This window comes from Salmo trutta, chromosome 13, assembly GCF_901001165.1.
Source record: "Salmo trutta chromosome 13, fSalTru1.1, whole genome shotgun sequence".
Lineage (NCBI taxonomy): Eukaryota > Metazoa > Chordata > Actinopteri > Salmoniformes > Salmonidae > Salmo > Salmo trutta.
Genome location: NC_042969.1, coordinates 87,358,612 through 87,376,970, shown reverse-complemented (window position 1 = coordinate 87,376,970; position 18,359 = coordinate 87,358,612). Strand labels below are relative to the sequence as shown.

The 18,359-nt window shown below is 43.8% G+C and overlaps 1 protein-coding gene across 1 annotated transcript in view; it reads left to right on the top strand.

Moving 5' to 3' along the window:
- tgfb1a (transforming growth factor, beta 1a) overlaps positions 1-18,359 on the top strand; it is a 34,028-nt gene that overhangs the window by 8,844 nt on the left and 6,825 nt on the right. The window contains exon 2 of the mRNA XM_029773891.1: positions 10,436-10,705. Within this exon, the coding sequence (XP_029629751.1) occupies positions 10,436-10,705 (270 nt within the window). The remainder of the gene's footprint in view (positions 1-10,435; positions 10,706-18,359) is intronic.

Below are 18,359 nucleotides of genomic sequence, written 5' to 3'. Positions count from 1 at the left end.
GTAACCCTGATGGCTATAGGGAAGCCTTGTAACCCTGATGGCTACAGGGAAGCCTTGTAACCCTGATGGCTATAGGGAAGCCTTGTAACCCTGATGGCTATAGGGAAGCCTTGTAACCCTGATGGCTATAGGGAAGCCTTGTAACCCTGATGGCTATAGGGAAGCCTTGTAACCCTGATGGCTATAGGGAAGCCTTGTAACCCCGATGCTATAGGGAAGCCAGCTGATGCCTACAGGGAAGCCTTGTAACCCTGATGGCTATAGGGAAGCCTTGTAACCCTGATGGCTATAGGGAAGCCTTGTAACCCTGATGGCTATAGGGAAGCCTTGTAACCCTGATGGCTATAGGGAAGCCTTGTAACCCTGATGGCTATAGGGAAGCCAAATGATGGCTACAGGGAAGCCTTGCAACCCTTATGGCTATAGGGAAGCCAAATGATGGCTACAGGGAAGCCTTGTAACCCTGATGGCTATAGGGAAGCCAAATTATGGCTACAGGGAAGCCTTGTAACCCTGATGGCTATAGGGAAGCCTTGTAACCCTGATGGCTACAGGGAAGCCTTGTAACCCTGATGGCTATAGGGAAGCCTTGTAACCCTGATGGCTACAGGGAAGCCTTGTAACCCTGATGGCTATAGGGAAGCCTTGTAACCCTGATGGCTATAGGGAAGCCTTGTAACCCTGATGGCTATAGGGAAGCCTTGTAACCCTGATGGCTATAGGGAAGCCTTGTAACCCCGATGCTATAGGGAAGCCAGCTGATGCCTACAGGGAAGCCTTGTAGCCCTGATGCCTATAGGGAAGCCTTGTAACCCTGATGCCTATAGGGAAGCCAACTGTTGTCTACAGGGAAGTCTTGTAACCCTGATGCCTATAGGGAAGCTATCTGATGCCTATAGGGAAGTCACCGCATCATAACTTTTCTGTTATCATTCTGGAACATTATGTACTTTCCATTTGAGCTTCCAATGAACACATGACTCAGTACAGAAGTCACCTTACTCTTTTGCGTTTACATTCTGCTTCCTACTTTTATATTCCTGTGTCATGTGTCTGGTCCAACCAATCAAAAATGCTTATCAAAAGAAGGGCTCGTTCTGCTCTTGCTCTGTGCTGTACTGGCCCAGCTTCACTCAGAGAGGTTAGGGTTCCAGACCTCAGTGGGTCAGGAGCGTTTTTTCTTACAGGTGGTTGGCTGATATGTATTTCTACCAGCCCATCAGTCATTGTACTTAGTAGTTTGAAGGCTAAATGACTTGGTTACTTAATAATTTGGTTACTTAATGACTTGGTTAGTTAAAGACTTGGTTAATTTTACAACTTTTCATCGAGGAACACAATCCCTCATTCATCTCAGATTTGTGAAAAGTCGTCTGCAAACAGTAGCACACGTGCGGATAAAGAGTTACTTGTCTAACAGAACACAGATGGTGTTCTTTAATGGAAGCCTATCAAACATAATCGAGATAGACTCAGGAGTTCCCCAGGGCAGCTGTCTAGGCCCCTTGCTTCTTTCAATCTTTACTATCGACATGCCACTGACTTTGAGTAAAGCCAGAGTGTCTATGTATGCGGATGACTCAACACTATACACGTCAGCTACTACAGCGACTGAAATGACTGCAACACTGAACAAAGAGCTGCAGTTGGTTTCAGAGAGGGTGGGAAGGAATAAGTTCGTCCTAAATATTTATAAAACTAAAAGCATTGTATTTGGGACAAATCATTCACTAAACCCTAAACCTCAACTAAATCTTCTAATAAATTATGTGGAAATTGAGCAGGTTGAGATGACTAAACTGCTTGGAGTAACCCTGGATTGTAAACTGTCATGGTCAAAACATATTGATACAACAGTAACTAAGATGGGGAGAAGTCTGTCCATAATAAAGCGCTGCTCTGCCTTCTTAACAACACTATCAACAAGGAAGGTCCTACAGGCCCTAGTTTCTACCTTCTTAACAACACTATCAACAAGGCAGGTCCTACAGGCCCTAGTGTTGTCGCACCTTGACTACTGTTCAGTCGTGTGGTCAGGTGCCACAAAAAAGGACTTAGGAAAATTTCAATTGTCTCAGAACAGGGCAGCATGGCTGGCCCTTGGATGGACACAGAGAGCTAACATTAATAATATGCATGTCAATCTCTCCTGGCTCAAAGTGGAGGAGAGATTGACTTCATCACTACTTGTATTTATGAGAGGTGTTGACAAGTTGAATGAACCGAGCTGTCTGTCTGAACTACTGGCACACTGCTCGGACACCCATGCATACCCCACAAGACATGCCACAAGAGGTCTCTTCACAGTCCCCAAGTCCAGATCAGACTATGGGAGGAGCACAGTACTACATAGAGCCATGACTACATGGAACTCTATTCCACATCAGGTAACTGATGCAGCAGTAAAATTTGATTTTAAAAAAACGGATGAAAAAAACACCTTATGGAACAACGGGGACTGTGAAGCAACACAAACATAGGCAGAGACACATGTATACACACACACACACACGCACACGCACGCGCACACGCACGCGCACACGCACGCGCACGCGCACACACACACACACACACACACACACACACACGATAACATATGCACTATACGCACACATACACGTGGATTTAGTACTGTAGATATGTGGTAGTGGTGAAGTAGAGGCCTGGGGGCACACAGTGTGTTGTGAAATCTGTGAATGTATTGTAAAGTTTAAAAAAAAATAGCCTTAATTTTGCTGTACCCCAGGAAGAGTAGCTGCTGCTTTGGCAGGAACTAATGGGGATCCATAATAAACCCCAGGAAGAGTAGCTGCTGCCTTGGCAGGAACTAATGGGGATCCATAATAAACCTCAGGAAGAGTAGCTGCTGCCTTGACAGGAACTAATGGGGAACCATAATAAACCCCAGGAAGAGTAGCTGCTGCCTTGACAGGAAGTAATGGGGATCCATAATAAATACAAATGCACATCTATTTAGAGATAAGCTCAATCCAGAAAGTGATGTCTGTTCTGTATGTCTGTTTTTTTTTATTTACATTTTTTATTTCACCTTTATTTAACCAGGTAGGCCAGTTGAGAACAAGTTCTCATTTACAACTGCGACCTGGCCAAGATAAAGCAAAGCAGTGCGACACAAACAACAACACATGGAATAAACAAACGTACAGTCAATAACACAATAGAAAAAGTCTACATACAGTGTGTGCAAATGGCGTGAGGAGGTAAGGCAATAAATAGGCCATAGTAGCGAAGTAATTACAATTTAGCAAATTAACACTGGAGTGATGGATGAGCAGAAGATGAATGTGCAAGTAGAAATACTGGTGTGCAAAAGAGCAAAAAGGTGAATAAAAACAATATGGGGATGAGGTAGTTGGATGGGCTATTAACAGATGGGCTATGTACAGATGCAGCGATCGGTTAGCAGCTCAGATAGCTGATGCTTAAAGTTAGTGAGGGAGATATAAGTCTCCAGCTTCAGCAATTTTTGCAATTCGTTCCAGTCATTGGCAGCAGAGAACTGGAAGGAAAGGCGACCAAAGGAAGTGTTGGCTTTGGGGATGACCAGTGAAATATTTCTGCTGGAGCGCGTGCTACAGGTGGGTGTTGCTATGGTTACCAGTGAGCTGAGATAAGGCGGGGCTTTACCTAGCAAAGACTTATAGATGACTTGGAGCCAGTGGGTTTGACAACGAATATGTAGCGAGGACCAGCCAACGAGAGCATACAGGTCGCAGTGGTGGGTAGTAGATGGGGCTTTGGTGACAAAACGGATGGCACTGTGATAGACTGCATCCAGTTTGCTGAGTATGTCTTTTTTTTGTCAATTTTGTATGTCTTTATGTCTGTTCTGTATGTCTGTGTGTCTGTTCTGTCTGTTCTGTCTGTTCTGGGTGCCTGTTCTGTGTGTCTGTTATGTGTGTCTGTTCTGTATGTCTGTGTGCCTGTCTGCTCTGTCTGTCTGTTCTGTGTGTCTGTTATGTGTGTCTGTTCTGTATGTCTGTGTGCCTGTGTGTCTGTTCTGTGTTTCTGTTCTGTATGTCTGTGTGTCTGTCTGCTCTGTCTGTCTGTTCTGTGTGTCTGTTATGTGTGTCTGTTCTGTATGTCTGTTCTGTATGTCTGTGTGTCTGTTCTGTGTGTCTGTTCTGTGTGTCTGTTCTGTATGTCTGTGTGTCTGTGTGTCTGTTCTGTATGTCTGTATGTATGTATGTATGTGTGTCTGCTCTGTGTGTCTATTCTATGTGTCTGTTCTGTGTGTCTGTTCTGTGTGTCTGTTCTGTGTGTATGTATGTCTGTTCTGTATGTACAGTGCATTCTGAAAGTATTCAGATTCCTTGACTTTTTCCAAATTTTGTTATATTACAGCCTTATTCCAAAATGGATTAAATACAAAAATGTCATCAATCTACACACAATACCCCATAATGACATCCCAATACCCCATAATGACATCCCAATACCCCATAATGACATCACAATACCCCATAATGACATCACAATACCCCATAATGACATCACAATACCCCATAATGACATCACAATACCCCATAATGACAAAGCGAAAACGGATTTTTAGACATTTTTGCTTATTAATTACAAATAAAAGGAAAAATACCTTATTTACATAAGTATTCAGACCCATTGATAAGAGACTCGAAATTTAACTCAGGTGCATCCTATTTCCATTGATCATCCTTGAGATGTGTCAAGGCACAGATCTGGGGAAGGGTACCAAAAAACATCTGCAGCATTGAAGGTCCCCAAGAACACAGTGGCCTCCATCATTCTTGAATGGAAGAAGTTTGGAACCACCAAGACTCTGCCTAGAGTTGGCCGCCCGGCCAAACTGAGCAATCAGGGGGAGAAGGGCCTTGGTCAGGGAGGTGACCAAGAACCCGATGGTCACTCTGACAGAGCTCCAGAGTTCCTCTGTGGAAATGCGAGAAGGACAGCCATCTCTGCAGAACTCCATCAATCAGACCTTTATGGTAGAGTGGCCAGATGGAAGCCTCTCCTCAGTAAAAGGCACATGACAACACGCTTGGAGTTTGTCAAAAGGCACCTAAAGGAATCTCAGACCATGAGAAACAAGATTCTCTGGTCTGATGAAACCAAGATTGAACTCTTTGGCCTGAATGCCAAGCATCACGTCTGGAGGAAACCTGGTACCATCCCTACGGTGAAGCATGGTGGTGGCAGCATGATGCTGTGGGGATGTTTTTCAGTGGCAGGGACTGGAAGACTAGTCAGGATCAAGGGAAAGATGAACGGAGCAAAGTACAGAGATCCTTGATGAAAACCTGCTCCAGAGCGCTCAGGAACTCAGACTGGGGCGAAGGTTCACCTTCCAACAGGACAATGACCCTAAGCACACAGCCAAGACAACACAGGAGTGGCTTCGGGACAAGTCTCTGAATGTCCTTGAGTGGCCCAGCCAGAGCCCGGACTTGAACCCGATCGATCATCTCTGGAGAGACCTGAAAATAGCTGTACAGCAACTCTCCCCATCCAACCTGACAGAGCTTGAGAGGATCTGCAGAGAAGAATGGGGAGAAACTCCCCAAATACAGGTGTTGCCAAGCTTGTAGCATCATACCCAAGAAGACTCGAGGCTGTAATCGCTGCCAAAGGTACTTCAACAAAGTACTGAGTAAATGGTCTGAATACTTATGTAAATGTGGTATTTTTGCAAAAATGTCTAAAAAAAACTTTTGGTGTTTGTCATTATGGGGTATTGTGTGTAGATTGATGAGATACATTATTTTTTTTTTTATCCCTTTTGGAATATGGCTGTAATGTAACAAAATGTGGAACAAGTCAACATGTCTGAATACTTTCCGAATGAACTGTATGTACGTATTTCAGTGTGGAGGAGGTAGGAGCAACAGGTATATAGCCATCCTGCAGGAATCTGGTTCCTCCCAGTGTAATTACAGAGCTGTTTATCTCTCTGCCTGTCACAACAGCTGTCCCTGGCTTACCTGGGTTAGAGAGGAGTCCTTGATTAAACACACAAATCCCCCCACACCCAGGGTTAGCACGCAGCCTAACACACAAGGGGGATGGGGTTCCGCTCTAACCTAGCATGCCATACAGGGCTCCACGCTCCTGTCCCCACACCTAGTCTGGTAGCACTCTTTACACACTCATTACACACTCCTTACACACTCATCACACACTCATTACACACTCTTTACACACTCATCACACACTCATCACACACTCATTACACACTCATCACACACTCATCACACACTCCTTACACACTCATCACACACTCATCACACACTCATCACACACTCATTACACACTCATCACACACTCATCACACACTCATCACACACTCATTACACACTCATTACACACTCATCACACACTCATCACACACTCATCACACACTCATTACACACTCATTACACACTCATTACACACTCATTACACACTCATTACACACTCATCACACACTCATTACACACACTCATTACACACTCATTACACACTCATTACACACTCATTACACACTCATCACACACTCATCACACACTCATCACACACTCATTACACACTCATTACACACTCATTACACACTCATCACACACTCATCACACACTCATTACACACTCATTACACACTCATTACACACTCATCACACACTCATTACACACTCATCACACACTCATCACACACTCATTACACACTCATTACACACTCATCACACACTCATCACACACTCATTACACACTCATTACACACTCATTACACACTCATTACACACTCATCACACACTCATTACACACTCATTACACACTCATTACACACTCATTACACACTCATTACACACTCATCACACACTCATTACACACTCATTACACTCATAGCCGCTGGAAGTAGTTTGGGTGGGGGCGGGGACAAATCTGTTTTACCCACGCTGCAGACGCACTACTTTTGTCAGAAAAAATAATAATATTTCAATTTCTTAAAAAAAAATGTTAGCAGCCTTACTTCTAACAGCTAAGCTAACACTCACCTCCTAGAATAGAACACCATGCACGACCTATAGCGCGCACTGTAAGGCCAGGGATTGGTCTGCACACAGCTAGCCTGGTGCTCCAAGCTAGCTCCAGCACCCACAAACAATGATTCGATTGCTGTTGTCATCTATGCAGTTTCTATAGAGATGCTACGGCAACATATAGTTAAGAACAAATGTATTATTTACAATGACGGCCTACACAGGTCAAACCCGGACGACGCTGGGTCAATTGTGCGCCGCTCTATGGGACTCCCAATCACGGCCGGTTGTGATACACAGTCTGGATTCGAACCAGGGTGTATGTAGTGACGCCTCAAGCACTGAGATGCAGTGCCTTAGACCTCTGCGCAACTCGGGGGGCCCAATATAGCAGTGTCCATCATGCATCTGTCACTGACGTGTATGTTAACTGGGTGTTAAACGGAAAGCAAAAGTATCAATGGGAAAGTACCTTATTGCAGCAGTATAACTGATAACGTCTTGAAAAGGGGAAGTGGCTTTATTCACTGCAAATACTGTGTTTCCTAGTGCCCTATACTGGCCCCTGCCCTCTACTATATTACGGATGTGTAATGCAAACCAGCCGCGTATGGCCGACACGCCATCTCTTGTTCACAACATGTTGTAATTTAATAAGTCAACTGACGAAAACAGGAGGCTGGCTTGTGGCTCTCAGTGATCGTCAGATCTCAGGGCGGGTGAAGCCACCGCACGTTGGCTAGCTCTCACTGGCTAGTGTACATACTGATGACACATAACAGTGATGTATAGTAAAGTGCTGGTTCTTCCTGGTATGGACTGGTTCTGTCTCCATGTCTCTGCTATAAAAGTGGGTTTACTGGATCTCAGCAGCAGAGCTAATATTGAACTCTAACGGGCAGCTGTAGCAGGGTTAGGGCTGGTATTGAGCTGTAGCAGGGTTAGGGCTGGTATTGAGCTGTAGCAGGGTTAGGGCTAATATTGAGCTGTAGCAGGGTTAGGGCTGGTATTGAGCTGTAGCAGGGTTAGGGCTGGTATTGAGCTGTAGCAGGGTTAGGGCTGGTATTGAGCTGTAGCAGGGTTAGGGCTGGTATTGAGCTGTAGCAGGGTTAGGGCTGGTATTGAGCTGTAGCAGGGTTAGGGCTGGTATTGAGCTGTAGCAGGGTTAGGGCTGGTATTGAGCTGTAGCAGGGTTAGGGCTGGTATTGAGCTGTAGCAGGGTTAGGGCTAATATTGAGCTGTAGCAGGGTTAGGGCTGGTATTGAGCTGTAGCAGGGTTAGGGCTGGTATTGAGCTGTAGCAGGGTTAGGGCTGGTATTGAGCTGTAGCAGGGTTAGGGCTGGTATTGAGCTGTAGCAGGGTTAGGACTGGTATTGAGCTGTAGCAGGGTTAGGGCTGGTATTGAGCTGCAGCAGGGTTAGGGCTAATATTGAGCTGTAGCAGGGTTAGGGCTGGTATTGAGCTGTAGCAGGGTTAGGGCTGGTATTGAGCTGTAGCAGGGTTAGGGCTGGTATTGAGCTGTAGCAGGGTTAGGGCTGGTATTGAGCTGTAGCAGGGTTAGGGCTGGTATTGAGCTGTAGCAGGGTTAGGGCTAATATTGAGCTGTAGCAGGGTTAGGGCTAGTATTGAGCTGTAGCAGGGTTAGGGCTGGTATTGAGCTGTAGCAGGGTTAGGGCTGGTATTGAGCTGTAGCAGGGTTAGGGCTGGTATTGAGCTGTAGCAGGGTTAGGGCTGGTATTGAGCTGTAGCAGGGTTAGGGCTGGTATTGAGCTGTAGCAGGGTTAGGGCTGGTATTGAGCTGCAGCAGGGTTAGGGCTGGTATTGAGCTGCAGCAGGGTTAGGGCTGGTATTGAGCTGTAGCAGGGTTAGGGCTGGTATTGAGCTGTAGCAGGGTTAGGGCTGGTATTGAGCTGTAGCAGGGTTAGGGCTGGTATTGAGCTGTAGCAGGGTTAGGACTGGTATTGAGCTGTAGCAGGGTTAGGGCTGGTATTGAGCTGCAGCAGGGTTAGGGCTGGTATTGAGCTGCAGCAGTGTTAGGGCTGGTATTGAGCTGTAGCAGGGTTAGGGCTGGTATTGAGCTGTAGCAGGGTTAGGGCTGGTATTGAGCTGTAGCAGGGTTAGGGCTGGTATTGAGCTGCAGCAGGGTTAGGGCTGGTATTGAGCTGTAGCAGGGTTAGGGCTGGTATTGAGCTGTAGCAGGGTTAGGACTGGTATTGAGCTGTAGCAGGGTTAGGGCTGGTATTGAGCTGTAGCAGGGTTAGGGCTGGTATTGAGCTGTAGCAGGGTTAGGGCTGGTATTGAGCTGCTGCAGGGTTAGGGCTGGTATTGAGATGTAACAGGCTGGGACAAAACAGAGGTTTGGTCCTGTGCCAGTCCCAGGGTGCCATACGCACGCAGACAGCTCCTCCCTTCTCTACCCCCTCCCTCTGTCTCTCCCCTCTGTCTCTCCCCTCTGTCTCTCCCCTCTGTCTCTCCCCTCTGCCTCCCCCTTGTAGGTTTCCACACCGTATCTATGCGCATGTCCACTACGGTTCACTTTTCACTTCACTTTTTCACACCCCCTCTCTCGCTCTATGGAACATGTGACAGCTCTCTTCCTGTCCCTGCCTCCCACATCCCCTCTCCACCTCCTCCACCCTCATCCACCCTTCCCTTTCCTCTCTCTCTCTCTCTCTCTCTCTCTCTCTCTCTCTCTCTCTCTCTCTCTCTCTCTGTACTATATATCTTTTCCCTTCATTATCTGGCCTGTCTCTGTCTGACTTATATCTGTGTGATAAAATGCCTGGTAAATGGATGGTGTTTAGAGCCATCAGTGGCTTGTCTCCGCTCTACAAACCAGGAGGAATGTTTCTGCTCTACTCTGCCATGAACCACATATAGACTAGATATGATACACACAGAGTGGTTTTGTTATAAGACAAGCCCAACAGTATATGAGTACAGGTGGAATTGCTGGCTACTTGTTAAAGACATTCAGCTGTACAGTTAATTGTATACTGTAGACCAGAAGGATATGTAGGCCTTCCAGAAATGAAGATAAACACTAATGGTTTAAACACTATTGTTGATTCAAAAGAAGTCCGTTTGTTGATTACTTTTTTTGCAACTAATCACATTGATGCTACGCGGCTACAGTACATTGATGCTACGCGGCTACAGTGCATTGATGCTACGCGGCTACAGTGCATTGATGCTACGCGGCTACAGTACATTGATGCTACGCGGCTACAGTACATTGATGCTACGCGGCTACAGTACATTGATGCTACGCGGCTACAGTGCATTGATGCTACGCGGCTACAGTGCATTGATGCTACGCGGCTACAGTACATTGATGCTACGCGGCTACAGTAAATTGATAAATAACAAGAGAACACTGTTGTCTCAACCGTTTCTCTCTCCCCTGCTCTCTCTGTGCCCCAGGTAAGAATGTCACCAAGCACCAGATGCTTTTTAACCTGAAGGAGATGAGGTCCAGCATTGGGGACTACCATCTACTCTCCAGCGCTGAGCTGCGCCTGCTCATCAAAAACTCTAACATCGCGTCTGGCAGTGAGCAGCGCCTGGAGCTCTACAAGGGGCTGCACGACAGCATACGATACCTGGGATCACGCTTCATCACCAACAAGTGGAGTGACCGCTGGCTGTCTTTCGACGTCACTGAAACCCTCAAGGAATGGCTGAAGGGGACCGGTGAGTTCAGACAGATGACAGTAGTCTGTTAGTCGGGTTATAGCCCGTGTAAGTCAGGTCATAGCCAGTGTAAGTCAGGTCATAGCCAGTGTAAGTCATCTGTTAGTCGGGTTATAGCCCGTGTAAGGCAGGTCATAGCCAGTGTAAGGCAGGTCATAGCCAGTGTAAGTCATCTGTAAGTCGGGTTATAGCCCGTGTAAGTCAGGTCATAGCCAGTGTAAGTCATCTGTTAGTCGGGTTATAGCCCGTGTAAGGCAGGTCATAGCCAGTGTAAGTCATCTGTTAGTCGGGTTATAGCCCGTGTAAGGCAGGTCATAGCCAGTGTAAGTCATCTGTTAGTCGGGTTATAGCCCGTGTAAGGCAGGTCATAGCCAGTGTAAGTCATCTGTAAGTCGGGTTATAGCCCGTGTAAGTCAGGTCATAGCCAGTGTAAGTCATCTGTAAGTCGGGTTATAGCCCGTGTAAGTCAGGTCATAGCCAGTGTAAGTCATCTGTAAGTCAGGTCATAACCTGTGTAAGTCAGGTCATAGCCAGTGTAAGTCATCTGTAAGTCAGGTCCTAGCCTGTGTAAGTCAGGTCATAGCCAGTGTAAGTCAGGTCATAGCCAGTGTAAGTCATCTGTAAGTCAGGACATAACCTGTGTAAGTCAGGTCATAGCCAGTGTAAGTCAGGTCATAGCCAGGTTATAGCCAGTGTAAGTCAGGTCATAGCCAGTGTAAGTAATCTGTAAGTCAGGTCATAGCCAGTGTAAGTCAGGTCATAGCCAGGTCATAGCCAGTGTAAGTCAGGTCATAGCCAGTGTAAGTCATCTGTAAGTCAGGTCATAACCTGTGTAAGGCAGGTCATAGCCAGTGTAAGTCATCTGTAAGTCAGGTCATAACCTGTGTAAGGCAGGTCATAGCCAGTGTAAGTCATCTGTAAGTCAGGTCATAGCCAGTGTAAGTCAGGTCATAGCCAGTGTAAGTCATCTGTAAGTCAGGTCATAACCTGTGTAAGTCAGGTCATAGCCAGTGTAAGTCAGGTCATAGCCAGTGTAAGTCATCTGTAAGTCAGGTCATAGCCTGTGTAAGTCAGGTCATAGCCAGTGTAAGTCAGGTCATAGCCAGTGTAAGTCGTCTGTAAGTCAGGTCATAACCTGTGTAAGGCAGGTCATAGCCAGTGTAAGTCATCTGTAAGTCAGGTCCTAGCCTGTGTAAGTCAGGTCATAGCCAGTGTAAGTCAGGTCATAGCCAGTGTAAGTCATCTGTAAGTCAGGTCATAGCCTGTGTAAGGCAGGTCATAGCCAGTGTAAGTCATCTGTAAGTCAGGTCCTAGCCTGTGTAAGGCAGGTCATAGCCAGTGTAAGTCATCTGTAAGTCAGGTCATAACCTGTGTAAGTCAGGTCATAACCAGTGTAAGTCATCTGTAAGTTAGATGATAGCCAGCTCAGTGTTGTGACTGTGTCTAGGTCGTTTTTGGAATTAATATAAAATCTTTGGCAATCTATTGTAACTTTGGTAATTTATACTTGAATAATTATATATATACTTGAATAACTTTATAAAAAATAGTATATATAGTATAAAATAGTATATATGTTATGATATCTGAGTTCCTAGTAGATAAACCATGTGGTTCTAGAGAACATAGATTAATTAATGAAAAAATGCATCTAATAAACATTGCCATTATTTTCAATTCACTTTGCAACTCTTCCAACTATTAACTTTTAACCCAATTAACAACAAATTTATTTTACCTTTATTTAACTAGGCAAGTCAGTTAAGAACAAATTCTTATTTTCAATGACAGCCTAGGGGTTAACTGGGTTAACTGCCTTGTTCAGGGGCAGAAAGACAGATTTGTACCTTGTCAGCTCAGGGATTTGAACTAGCAACCTTTCGGTTACTAGTCCAACGCTCTAACCACTAGGCGGGTAGTTGATGAAATACATACTGACATGGGGGGGGGGGGGATTCCAACCTGACTTAAGCACGTGTAAATGGGACGTCATTCCCTTTTTTCTGATCTTGAATTTAAGCATGAGAAAAGCATGATATTCGCCCGCTATTCGTTGGGGGGGGGGGGGGGGGGGGTAGAGATCTAAGAAATTAAGTTGTGTCTACGGATACGCTGTATTCTGACCTTGACTTCATTCCCCTTATAATTTCCACCACCTTTATGACCGATGAAATGATGAATAAGTTCAAGGAACCTTGTCGGTTCCATTGTGGAACAACGACTACTTTATATTTCCTGATAGAAATAACACCATTCTTAATGCGTTGTTATTTACATGTTGATAAGAGCTTGGTAAATGAGGAAGCCGCTTGGATAAGGGGATTGTAAGTATAAATTATAGTTGTTTTAGATCTGTTTTACCTGATGATCGCTGGAGACACATGTGAAACCAGTCACATATGATCAGCCAACTGAAGCATATCAACATGTGACCTTTTCCACAGTGAAGTTGATGAAATTCTTGCCTTGTAACTTCAAATTTGGAAACACAATCTATAGGCTTCTGGACCGTAGCCATGCGTAAATGACAGTATAGCGTCAAACGAGTTGATTTATGATTTCTAGAATATTCTAATTATATGCCCAGACTTTTTTTTTTACTGTATTTAAAAAATAATAATTTTACAATTAGCCACTTTCGAGCAGCTACCGTCAGTTATACCCACATACATTTATAACTGTCACTGAGTATAGTGATCATTCCATTCCATCGTTAGTCTGCCCTTCTTTCCTCTGTCACACTCCTGAGGAGTAGTAGATCATACCAGCTAAACTATGACATGTTATGCAATAATTTAGGCCGTGTAGCCTATTTGAATCTTTATGGAACTGACTGTGTATAGCAGTTTAAACCTGGGTATACTCGAATTATCCCAACTCCCCAAAAAATCTAAACGTCTCGTCCCGAGAAAAGAAAAGCGTCACGTGTAAAATATTCTATTTTCCTCTATTTATTTCGGGGTTTTCGCTCTCAAAAATCACACTTTTTTAAAATAGAAAAATGACAAAAAACGTTTATGTTCTGAGTCCACAACAATGCTTGAACCACTTCAGGAGACGATTTATGAGGTCTGGGGAAAATCACCCCCCCAAATTTTTTTTTTTTGGAGGGGGAAAGTGTAGTTGTGCTTTAATTCAATTGTGCATCTAGCAAGCGAGTGTTTGGCTAGCAGTCTTTCTGTACTGTACAATGTGGGCCTACAGTGTAGGCTACAGATTCAACCATGACTTCAGACTAAACTTTTTTCAATACTTGGTTTGCATAACCCATTGTTCGCTTTAGTTAGCATTTACTGGTGTGTATATATATATATATATATCATAGATTGAAATGTCTTTCCTACCCTGCCGGCTATCGATGTCGTTGAATTCTGTGAGCTGCTCCATGAGACAACCTGTTGAGAGCTGCACGTTCTTTGAAGCCTGATATTTCCCACTGAAACTAACTATGTGTTAGTTAGTGTGAATGAATATATATATATATGTGAATATATATTACGTGCTTTGTGCGTGATTTCTCTATTGTACACCATGATTTCTCTATTTTACACCGTGATTTCTCTATTTTACACTGTGATTTCTCTATTGTACACCATGATTTCTTTATTTTACACCGTGATTTCTCTAGTTTACACTGTGATTTCTCTATTGTACACTGTGATTTCTCTATTGTACACCGTGATTTCTCTATTGTACACCATGATTTCTCTAGTTTACACTGTGATTTCTCTATTGTACACTGTGATTTCTCTATTGTACACCGTGATTTCTCTATTGTACACCATGATTTCTCTATTTTACACCATGATTTCTCTATTGTACACCATGATTTCTCTATTTTACACCATGATTTCTCTATTGTACACCATGATTTCTCTATTTTACACCATGATTTCTCTATTTTACACCGTGATTTCTCTATTTTACACCGTGATTTCTCTATTTTACACCATGATTTCTCTATTTTACACCGTGATTTCTCTATTTTACACCGTGATTTCTCTATTGTACACCGTGATTGATACAGTGTCGGCCTATACCTCCACTACACTACGTTGATACGCATCAGTGGGTATTAAGTGGGTATACTCAATGCCACTGAAAGAAAAGTGTGTAATACTGCTTTAGTGTTAGTTTCCTAACATTTTGCATCATTCCATTACATCATTAGTTTCACTGGCGATTTTAGCATTTAAATCTTGGTGGGGAAACAAACAAAAGAAAACGTTTTTAGATGCATGCCAGCGAAGCCGCTACACAACACAACACTAAACAATACATGAATTGCGCTATAATGGTGACCACAAACTGTTAGGCACCTACATAAAGCTGTCCCAAACAGCAGAGCTTTCTTTCAGCACAATGGAGGGAATCGTTACCACCGCTACATCTGGCTATCAGCGGTGTCTGGCTCTGCAGATCTTCTCAAGCTTTGTCAGGTTGGATGGGGAGTGTTGCTACACAGCTATTTTCAGTTCTTTCCAGAGATGTTCGATCAGGGTTCAAGTCCGGGCTCTGGCCGGACAGCCAGCTCTAGGAAGAGTCTTGGTGGTTCCAAAATTCTTCCATTTAAGAACGATGGAGGCCAATGTGTTCTTGGGTACCATCAATGCTGCAGGAATTTGTTGGTACCCTTCCCCAGATCTGTGCCTCGACACAATCCTGTCTCGGAGCTCTACGGACAATTCCTTCGACCTCATGGCTTGGTTTTTACTCTGACATGCACTGTCAACTGTGGGACCTTATATAAACAGGTGTGTGCCTTTCCAAATCATGTCCAATCAATTGAATTTACCACAGGTGGACTCCAATCAAGTTGTAGAAACATCTCAAGGATGATCAATGGAAACAGGATGCACCTGAGCTCAATTTCGAGTCTCATAGCAAAGGGTCTGAATACTTATGTAAATAATGTATTTCTGTTTTATTTTTTATACATTTGCAAAAATGTCTAAAAACCTGTTTTCCCTTTTTCATTATGGTGTATTGTGTGTAGATTGCTGAGGATTTGTTTTTTTATCTAATCCATTTTAGAATAAAGTTGTAATGAAACAAAATGTGGAAATAGTCAAGGGGTCTGAATACTTTTTGGCATATTACATCATTATGCAGCAGCATTCAAGACATTTTTGGACTCACCTTGTTGTTTTGTCCTCACTTGAACAGGAAGGTGGCGTGGCGGTCCTTCTTGTGGGCAAATTTTTTTTTTTTAAACCGGGAACTAAAAAAAAAAAAAACAAGGTTGAATGATGACGTCAGTGATCTTCTGGTCGGAGCTCTAGAGTTCCCGTCTTGGAATTCCGAGTTGGATGACCGTTCAAAACGTATTTTCCCAGTCGGAGCTCGTTTCTCTCAGTTGCCTTAAACTCACTGTAGTCTGAGATTTCCCAGTTCAGAGTTTCCAGTTGTTTTGAGCGCCCCTAGTCCTGCTGGATTGACAGCATGGCCAATGTGTTCAATCTTTTCTGGTCCATGGTGTTGGATGTGAATGTTTATCCATTTAAGCTTGGAAAAGAGACCCTTAAACCCAGAATTGGGACCACACACCCACTCCACTGAATAGCTAGGCTAGTGATTGCTTTGCAATGTTTGCAGTTAGCCACTGATTCCTTCCAAACCACTCGTTGTAGAATTTGCGATTTCCAACTTGTTGTGTAATGTTTATGTCCAATGGCCGATGAGCACCGATACGTTTTATCTATAATTTATCTTCATCTGAGAAGGATTGAAAAGGATTTGCCAGTAGTTTGTCGACTTGATTCATGATGATGAGCATTTGTCTAGCTGGCTAGCTAAGATTTCGAAAGTATGATGTTGACATGATCAGTCCAATCAAAGCTACGGTAGATATAACGTGATTTGACGTCATTTTATCTGTGGCCAATGACCTTGAGCCTTCTTGGATGGGCACTTCTAATGTAAATCTATGGCAGCACTCAAGGGGCTTGAATGTTCGAGGTCTACCCTTAGATTTGGCAGTGACGTAGTGTCCCCATGAGTGACAGAACACTGAGCCAATCACGGCACAACTAGAGAACATTACCAACCCCTATGCTCTGTATCTTCCGCTGGCCGCCCCTCCACCACAGAAAGCACTGAGCTAGGCTGAAACACCTGCATTTTGGAGCTGCATATAAAATGCAAAACAGGCAACTAAAAAATAATATATATATATTTTGCTACAAAGGTGGTGCTGAAATCATGTGGTGCTGAAATCATGTGGTGCTGAAACAGGTGGGACTGAAAACAGGTGGGACTGAAAACAGGTGGGACTGAAAACAGGTGGGACTGAAAACAGGTGGGACTGTCACGACTTCGGCCGAAGCTGATGCCTCTCCTTGTTCGGGTGGTGTTCGGCGGTCGACGTCACCGGTCTTCTAGCCATCGCCGATCCATTTTTCCATTTTCCATTTGTTTTGTCTCGTTGTCCCACACACCTGGTTTTCATTTCCCAATTACTGGTCATGTATTTAACCCTCTGTTTCCCCCCCATGTCTTTGTGTGTGATTGTTATTTTGTTCAGGTCGGTAGGTTCTGGCTGGTTTGTACCGGGTGCTGTTTATCACCCATGCTTTGTGGCAACCGTTCTTTTTTGCTCTTTGTAAATTGTTTACTTTGTGCCGTCGAGTAAAATACATTGTTTCACTTATCTCTGCTCTCCTGATTAGTTCTCCTTTCCTTCCTCTGTCACTTGTGGTTGTCGTGTGGTTGTTTCTGAGGATTGCTAGCCAATAGGGGATCATATTGGACCATGTAGCCTATTGGAATCCTTACGGAATTCAGACCACACTTTAGCAGGTGAAACCTGGAGCCTGACGCACACGGTTCACAACGACTGGACCGTTGTCTTCACAGTTCCTTGATTAGTGAGGATTATTAGGGTAGATTTATAGGACTAGTATATAAACTACTGTTCAACCTCTATTGTACACTTTTCTTACCTTCCAATATTTCAACAATTTAATATTTTTCACGAGGAATTTAACCACTGTATTTTGGATTCACCAATATATTTTGTGCGTAAAAGCTCTCCAAACGTTTTTTTTTTTGTTGTTGTTAGTGATTCATAAACACTTTCCTAACACCTAAAATGATATACAAGATCAGAGTATTTTTAAATCAACCAATTGGTGCTGAATAGGAGATGAATATGCATGTATTTCCATGGCTTTCGTTCATAAAAATAGAAAAAACCAGGAAGGAAAACGTTGCACGCTGCTTCTCATGCTCCCAGATAAATTTATTACACCAGCGTTTCAACCTTTAGGTTTTCATCTTTCATTAATCCCTAATATTCTGAACCGTTCTGTCCATCTATTCTAGTGAGTCTGTGGAGGAAATTATAATTAAAGATACACTAAATTTTAAAGGGATGACTTTATTAAGATAAATGTGCCGAAATGAAAACTCAGCTAATGAAAACTCAGCGAGAAAATCAATTGGCCAGCAAGTGGGAGGTTTGAATTAAATGTATTCGGCGCGTACAAGGAAACCACGCCCACAAAGCCCGTTACACACCTGCAAAAAAGTAAATCTGAATACCAACTACTGGATAGTGCGTAGGAAAAGCGTACATTCGTAAGTCTGAGTCAAACCCAATGTAAAAATGTAATTAAAAACTTAGTGCTGAACCCCTCTCATATTAAACACCAAT